This window comes from Nematolebias whitei, chromosome 2, assembly GCF_014905685.2.
Source record: "Nematolebias whitei isolate Nwh7 chromosome 2, NemWhi1, whole genome shotgun sequence".
Taxonomy (NCBI): Eukaryota; Metazoa; Chordata; class Actinopteri; order Cyprinodontiformes; family Rivulidae; genus Nematolebias; species Nematolebias whitei.
This window is the reverse complement of record NC_056499.1, coordinates 55,345,800-55,354,739: the sequence shown is the minus strand read 5'-3', so window position 1 is coordinate 55,354,739 and position 8,940 is coordinate 55,345,800. Positions and strand designations below refer to the sequence as shown.

General features: G+C 41.1%; 1 protein-coding gene across 1 annotated transcript in view; it reads right to left on the bottom strand.

Annotated features, from left to right (window-relative positions):
- The window catches only part of vps13c (vacuolar protein sorting 13 homolog C), a 289,282-nt gene that overhangs the window by 241,393 nt on the left and 38,949 nt on the right, over window positions 1-8,940 (bottom strand). The window contains exons 5-7 of the mRNA XM_037694953.1: window positions 7,891-7,992; window positions 6,802-6,864; window positions 407-478 (exon numbers count right to left, since the gene is read on the bottom strand). Coding sequence (XP_037550881.1) covers window positions 407-478; window positions 6,802-6,864; window positions 7,891-7,992 — 237 coding nt within the window. The remainder of the gene's footprint in view (window positions 1-406; window positions 479-6,801; window positions 6,865-7,890; window positions 7,993-8,940) is intronic.

Below are 8,940 nucleotides of genomic sequence, written 5' to 3'. Positions count from 1 at the left end.
TACAGGTTGGTTCAACAGGTTGGTTCAACAGGTTGGTTCAACAGGTTGGCTCGACTGCACAGTGCAGTGTGAATGCAAACGCACCAGCTCAAATTTAACAAAAACTCATGAATATTGGTCCCGAACCGAGTCTACCGGACTATCAGGTGTGAAAACAACCTTAGTTGTTCCAAATTTTTTAAGATGTGTTGCTGCCAGGAAAAAAAAAATTACAGATATTTTTGCCTAAAAATGCCATGATTATAATTGAATAATGCATTTACTTTGCTTCATTGTGAATAAAATATGGATTAACAAAGTTTGAAAATCATTGCATTCTGTTTTTATTTACATTTTACACAATGTTGCAACTTTTTTAAAAACTGATTGCATTTTATTCTAGACCAAAAGTGGAATAAAAACTTACCTGTTTTTGCTTTGTTTTCAAGTCGTTTCAGCTTCTTTAAAGATTTTTTGGCTTTTTTATGTTTTTTATGTCCTTTTGGGACGTTGTCAGCATTAAAGAAAGACACAGCAGTTAGTGAAAGAAAAGCCCGAAACACACAGAGACACAGGGAAGAAGCACTCACATTCACCCTCAGACCAAGAAGCAATGTTCACATGCACACCTCATGGACCTGATGTTCAGGAAAGGTTTAATAATTCAGAATGTGTTGGATGTGTGAGCATTGAGTTATGTTTTTGTCAATTTATTCTGTGTGATGTTTACTTCTTAACTAAGCAGAGAGCTCTTCCATAAAAATAAAAAAAATCCAGAGTATTTATTTACTTATGTCTAGGATGGACTATTGCAATTGTTTACTATCTGGGTGTCCACAAAATCTTCAGTTGATCCAAAATGCTGCTGCCAGAGTCTTAACTGGAGTTACTGGGAGAGATCACATTTCTCCAGTTTTAGTTTCTCTCCACTGGCTCCCTGTCAAATCCAGAATATAATTCAAAATCCTACTTCTAACCTAGAAAGTTCTCAACAACCTAGCTCCATCTTATATTACAGATCTTACTGTTCCACATTTTCCTAACAGAGCCGTTCGCTCTCATACTGCAGGTTTACTTGTGGTTTCTAGAGTTTCCAGAAGCAGAATGGGAGGAAGATCTTTTAGTTATCAGGCTCCTCTCTTGTGGAACCAACTTCCAGTTTCTGTCTGTGAGGCTGACACATTAGATATGTTTACATGGACATAGGTAAACGGATCAAACCGCCGTTCGGAAAAAAAACGCATCATGTAAACACCCCGTTCGTGTTATTATTTGTTTATTCAGCGTGATCCGAAGTACTTTGTAATCAGAACGAAACAGATGGTTTACGCCGATTCATAACCCTAACGGTGCGCATGTAAATGGTAAAAGGACTGTACTTATAAAGCGCCTTTCTATCTTATTTCAAGATACTCAAAGCTCTTTACATTACAATCTGTGCCTCATTTATCCATTCATACAGCTCTATACTAGATCTCTACAAAGCTAATTGAACAAATCATTCTACAGAGACTAATCAGAGCTTTTATCACATTCATACACTGATGGGACACACATCAGCGGCTATGAGGGGTTCAGGGTCTTGCCCAGGGACACTTCAGCATGTGACTGCTGGTGGATTCAAACCCCCAACTCTCGCACTGGAGGACGACTGCTCTAACCACTCAGCCACAGCCGCCCAACACTTGATCTGTTCGTTTTGTTCTGATGGTGAAAAACTGACCTGACTGCGCATGTGCGACTTTGCCATTTCCGCCTGGCTAATGCTAATAATATTAGCATGTCGGGGAAGTAAAACTGGTCGGTGAGCGACACAACATTTCTACTAGAAACTTTGAAAGAGCTCAAAATGATCTGTATCACCTGTAGCTCAGTCAGGGAGTGCAGTAACGTCTCCACCGTCATTAAAACCTGTCGCGGGTCCATTTTGGGTGCTCAGGTTTGTTTACGTTCATTACGGAAGTAGAACTTCTTCTTCTGTGTTTTTTTAAGGAGAGTTTACCACTCTGTGCATGTCAGTACTGCTGTTCAGAACAGAGCCCGCTGCATGTAAACGCTCGTCATGAACAGATTGTGCCCATGTAAACGACACATTTGAATTATTTAATCTGAAAACATTTCAATCCGGTTAAAAAATGTTGTGCATGTAAACATAGCTAGTGTCCAGTTTTAGCACTCTTTTTTGATAAATCCTATAGTTAGGGTTGGCTTGGGTTTCCTGAGCTATCCCTTAGTTCTACTGTTATAGGCTTAGACTGCTGGAGGACAAACTGACCACATTTCCTCACTTTGCTGCTGTTTTTATTTACTCTACCCTACCTGTTTGTATTTGTAATTATTTCTATCTTAACATGTTTTTGGTCTTTCCTCCTACACAGAGTACATCTGAACCTGTTGGTCTGTGTTTGTCTCTCCTTCCTGTCCTCTCAAACCCAGTGGGTCAAAGCAGATGGCCACTTGTCCTGAGCCTGGTTCTAGTGGAAGTTTCTTCCTGTTAAAAGGGAGTTTTTCCTTTCCACTGTCTCCTTTGTGCTTGCTCAGGATGGATGACTGCGACAAAGTGAAGATTCAATGAGTCTGCTGCTTCCTTAGATGGAGAACTTTTGCTAAATGGCTTTTTATGTATGTGAATGTTTCTGTTCAGTGCCCTGAAACAACTTTGTTGTGAATTAGCACTATATAAATAAACTGAATTGAACTGAATATAGTTATGCCTATACACCTGTTGTGAAAAAGGAAATTGGTTTAGATGTTCAGAAACAATCCAGGAATTACCAAGGCTCTGAACTTCTGGATGTCCAGTGTTCCTGTCCACAGTGAAACCAGTTTAATGTCACCATGGACTGAAAGGACCAAGAAAGAAGCTCCTAAATCTTCAAGTTGGACAAACCTGCAGCTGTCTACAAGACAAATATCTTCTGAAAAAAAGTTTAATAAACAAATGTGACAAACATTGAGCTGTTTGGCCACAAAGATGGGCAGAATAATTTGAAGCAGTCAAGGTGAAAGACTGCATCTTCAGGCACGATGGTGGTAGCATCATGCCTTGGCACTAGTGAACTTCACAAAGTGGATTAAATAGCTTCACCTCAAATCAACAGCTTGAAGGATAAAAGTTGGACACAGTTGGATCCAACAGGACAATGATCCCAACATTAAACTTCTAGCTTGGCTTGCCAAAAGCCCCAACTTCAAGGTCATTAAAAATGTGTGGATGCTGAATAAAAGCTGGGGCTGTTTTAGGACACCAAGCAATTAAGATGATTTCTGCTAAAAGAAGATAAAGACAATTAGCCTGAGGTCCAGGTGACACTCGCTGGGGGACATTGAACCTAATACAAGTTGGAAGATGTACCGTCATTTCTGGATTATAAGCCGTTACTTTTTCACACGCTTTGAACACTGTGCTTATACAATGCTGAGGACAATTTATGGATCTTTTTGTATTTTTGATGGGCTAACTAGCTTTATGCAGCCAAAACATTTAGCTTCGTCACACCCCGGCACTCACATAGCTGCCCAATACACGTCTCTCATGGGGGGTGGGTCCTCATGACTCAGTGAGACTACCTGTATAAATAAAAGATTTTAAAAAATCTGACCAATGAAACTACCAAACAGGTCTGATCTAAAAAAGTTAAATCTGGTCCTCTGGACATTCAAAAAAACAAAACAAAGCAAATCAACAAAAAAATGTAGAAACGTTTCGTCTCTCATCCGTGAGACTTCCTCAGTCCAGAGGACCAGATTTAACTTTTTTAGACTTTTCTACCTGGATTATTGAGCATGCATCAGGACAAACAGGTCAGAGTTCTCCCCGTTCTCTCCTCCCCTCCACGTTGTGCTCCCAGGGAGGGGGGAAACAAAGTTAAAACAATGTTTAAATGAAGTTTTCCTCCTCCCTTGGGGCACAACTAAGTATATGCAGCCACTCGACATCAGTGTGAATCGTGCATTAATGTGGCACTCTGAGCTCGGTGGGAGGCTTGGATGACTGACGGCGAGTAATTGTTTACTGAAACTGGCCACATGCCAAGAGAAACTTTTGCTCCAGTCTGCAGTGGGTCCTGACGGAGGAGCAGAGTAAAATAATCCTCTATCACCAAATAGGTTTTGAAAGGCTCTGCTGTGTGATGAAGAGGACAGCACAAGCTCAAGGGCACAGGAGGAAGTAGAAGATAGCGATCAATGACTTCCTGGTAAGCTACGGATTTTATTTTTAACGAGCCATATTAGTGTTCAGAAAAAATACTGTAAGTATTTTTGTATGTCACCGATACACATTTACTGTAATTGCTAGTGTACATGGCTGCACAGCTGCAGAAAGAAAAGTTTGGCAGAGAGTGGTGAAAGCTGCACAGAAGTCTGTCGGAGTCAGCTTCCCCACCATCACAGACATCTATACCTCTAGATGCAGGAAGAGAGCCACCTGCATCATGAAGGACCCCACTCACCCAGCACACACACTTTTTGCCCCACTCCCCTCAGGAAGGAGGTTGAGGAGCATTAAGTGTAGAACCACTAGACTGAGGAACAGCTTCTACCCTGAGGCTGTTAGACTCATGAATCTCTAACGAGAATAATCACTGTGAAAAATCACATCATGTTGCTGCTGATCTGTTTCATGTTGCTGCTGATCTGTTTCATGTTGCTGCTGATCTGTTTCATGTTGCTGTGTTCATTTGTGCTCATCTGCTCAAACAGACTCATGTTTGTGCTGCTGTTCGACATAATGTTTTTATGTTATGAGTGCTTAGTGTATTATTTAGTTGATGTTTTTCTTAGTTCATATCTTAGATGTTATCATTGTTTTTCTTTTACATTTTATTGTTGAATGTAACTGGGACCCTGTGTACATAATTTCGTTCCACCACATGTACCACGTGAGGTGCAAATGACAAACAAATCTCTCGGACTCTGACATGCTACTACTTTTTTCTCACACTTTGTACCCTGTGGTTTATATGTATGAGTGGCTAATTTATGTGGGGTTTTTTTTGTAATTTTCATAAGCTATATTTTTATATTTTATTTTGACAGACTTTCTACCATCTCTTGGTAACTTCCTGCCACTGACTAACATTTCCCTTTGACAGAGCTGAGAGCTCCCAGCACACACCCCTCTTGAGGGAAGGCTTTTGTGACAGAGTAAATGCCCTCGTATCCACATTTACAATGACTCTTGCTCATGGTTTCAAATACCCACCATAACTCCACCCACTCTGTCATCATGTGACCAGAAGTCTAACCTGAATGACCAATGAGGTACTCTCTAGGACCATTCCCCAAGACAGACGTGCATTCATTTCTTCAGATCGTTCCTGTGTTGTTTAGCATATCTTGCACTTTATGCACAGACCTGTTCGTTTGTTCAGTGATAATGAAAAACGCACTGAGAATTTCTTACGATGTAGCTTTCAAGTTAAAAGCAATTGATCTGGCTGTCGAAGAAGGAAACAGAGCTGCAGCCCATAAACTTTGCATCAGAGTGTTGACGGTCGGGCATTGCTGGAGATGTAAAGCAGTCAAGTCTGGTACATGTTTTAATAAAAGTTTTTAAATTCTTTCTGTGACATCTTTCTGTGTTGGTGAATATGTGTTTAAATACTGGGATCTCATTTTAAAGTCGCATCCAAACGCATGAATCGTTGTGCTCTGTGCAATGACAATAAAGCTGATTCTGATGAAACAGAGCGGAGACAACGGGTTCTTCCCCCTCCCCTTCCGTCATGAGAGCTCAGCGGAGAAGTCGTCAGATTTATTTTTAAAGCAGTCAGTCAAGACTGATGCATATTTAAATAAAAGTTAAAACAAACATCTGTGTGTAGTAAATATGTGTTTAAATACTAGTACTGAATCTCGTTTAAGCTTCGCATGGAGCGGAACAACGGGAGGGAGGGGCTCTTCCCCAGCCCTCCCTCATGCTCCTCTGAGCTCTGCTGAGGAGAAATCACATCAAATGTATTTAGAAAGTACATTTAAAATCAGCAGCTGTTATCAAAAGTGTTTAACAATAAAAAGCAATGGTACTAATTTATTGAATATTTCCCATATTTTACCAGTACTATTTGACTTCTGGTCACATGGCCTCGATAAGACTTCTGGGTAAAATTGACTGGTATCTAATTTTTAAATAATTTCAGTTTTGTAGGTGTTTGGCACTGTTCTGTCCAGTGATTATGCTTAAGACAGTTGTTGGTTCATTTTGAAGCTATAATGGTTGTAACCATGATTCAGACAGCGAAGCGTCATGAAGACTTCTGACGATCGTGCAGTCTGAACGTGTGTTGAAAACAAGCTATAGTCTGTGAAACGCAATCCAGTGACTGATTCTTGTACTACAAAAAGAAAGCTGAAATTTCCACCACAGCTGGCTGGGCACAGCTCCTGACAATGAACAGTGGATGCCCGCGGCTAAATAACCGGAGCGTCTTATTTACACAATTATGATTTAGCTTATATTTAGTATGTGTGGCTTAGAGACGGGTGTGTTCTGTAGTTCAAGAATTACGGTAATTAAAAGTTTTATAAATCATTCTGTGTAAATATCTCATGTTACAACATGGACGCCCGTGGCTTATAGACAATCGATGCCTATGTATGTACAATTTATTTGTTTTTTATTTAGTGGGCACGGCTTAAATTCAGGTGCGCTCAATAGTCCAGAAATGACGGTACATACTTGTGCCAGTGTATATAGTTATGAGCCTTGTCATGACTGTCATTAAAAGTGATCATATGAGGTGCAGGAAGAACTAGACGCTGCCCCTCTGTGTGTGTGTTTCAGATGTTAGTGTGTGTGTGTGTGTGTCAGTGTGTTACCACTGTGTGGTTCCTTGTAAACTACACTCTCCAGACCAAACAGCAAGTCTTGGGTCTGAGATGCTGACATCGAACGCAGCATGAAGGGGACAGACAGTATGTTAGTAAAGTCACCTGCAGGTGAAGAGTTCTGGAGAACAGCAGAATGAAAAGTTAACAAGTTGCTCTACAGTCATGGGTCAAAGGAAGGTCCACTCTCTTTCAGCTCCATGCTTTTCCATACGATCTGGTCTTTACCAGGTTCTGAATGATTCAAATCTGACCTCATGTGAACATAGAGACAACAGATTTCACCATGTTCATATAAAAAAAGCCCAAGTAGAAAAGCTGTGGATGGAACTCTGAATCCAGGCCCTGATCCAGCAGCCTGCAGAACCTCCTTCAGGGTTTCAGCCAGACAGAGGTCCTGGACTTTCATTGGACCACTGGAGCACCTTGATTCTTTATTGTTTATTTTTCTTGATCCGTACTGTTGTAGATTAGCTGCTGTGCATGAACTCATCGTCTTGTTATATCTTGACCCAGTTTGGTCCAAGCTTCAGCTGTCAGACAGATGGACTTCTCTCTGTAGAAGGACCATTAATCCTTCCCAGATTGATGGGCAGCAACACTTGTTTCTCTGAGGTCTTTCCACCCTGGCATTGTGTTAACACACACCTGTATACTCCAGAGCAGCAAAAACTCCTGCTTTTCCAGAGCCGGTCCCCCTGATGATGATCAGTTATGTTTGGTCAGAAGCTCCTGGATGATCCTGAACCTCTGAGATCCTGTGGAAGCAGCAAGGCTGGACCCAGCTTTCACACAGCTTTAATATTTTTTTTTTTTGTTTAGTAATCAATGACGTTGCCAAATCTGTTTGCAAAACTAATTGGAAGTTGGTAAAGACCCGATGAGTTTAATTAAGACCTGATTCACAAAATCTCACAAGTGAACAGAGGTGGACTTTCTTTTCTTATGACTGTAAATCTGCCCTGTGGAGGCCAGTTCAAATCAGAAGGCGTCAGCATCAGTCAGAAGTTGTGGAAAAAGAGCCAAAGAAGCAGAAAACACTCAGACACCTGACAAGAGCTGCAAGTTAGCTCGTCTCACCTCTGCGTGCGCCCATATGCAGCGCCTCCTCAATGCGCTGCAGCTCCCTCTGCTTCTCCTCCTGCTGGTAACGCTCCTCCTTTGCTGCATCGTACTTTATCTCTGAGGAAAAGAAGAGTGGATTTATACATCATCTGCTCTCTCTGTGACGCTGCAGATAAACAGCGAACAGTCTACAGGTGGGTGACGAGTGCAACGAGAACTGAAGGAACTACAACACAGATAAACACCACATTATGATTATTCAGTCATGCACAGACATTTGATCTCTAAATCTGAAGTTGTAAACATGCTGAAGGAAGGAAACAGACCATCCACCTTCAAGTCCCAAACAGCCCCCCCAAAAGCTCCAGCATGCTGCTCTTCACATTCTTCTGCGTGTTAGAGGACTCCTGTTCCCTCCTGCTACTCACATGCAACCTGTCTGATACAACCACAGGTGGACAGCTGGGACTCAAAGGCCTTCTGTCACACGGCCGGTCAGAGGTTTTCACCCAGTATTTGGAATGTTCTTTTAGTTTTGATGCATCCATCTACTGGGGTCAGTCATCAAGAGAAAACAGCTACAGTACCGTGTCTGCCGGTAAATGAATTCAGCTGGTGCATCAGTATCCATTTTTATATCACAGACTCAAAGTTAGAACTAGTTCTGGGCTTTGACTAGCAGCCTCCAATACATTTACGGGTCTTACCATCAACAACTCAAGTTGTGCCTTTGCAGAAATTTTTTATGTCTAAATCTGAACTTCCATTCCACTCCTGAATCTCTGCAGGACTCACATAGGTTTATTTTTAGACAGTTGGCTGTATTTATGTCACTCTAACATTTGATTTAACATTTACTCTTTGTTTATTTTATTCTGAAGGCAGCCCCGCAGCATGAGACTGCCACCACCATGCTTCACTGTGGGGTTTAACCAACCTTCATTTACAATCTCATATAACCTTCTACCAGACGCCTGGTTAAAATTATTTAAAACAACTCAAATTGATGCCAAGATTTTATATATATATATATATATATATATATATATATATATATATATATAT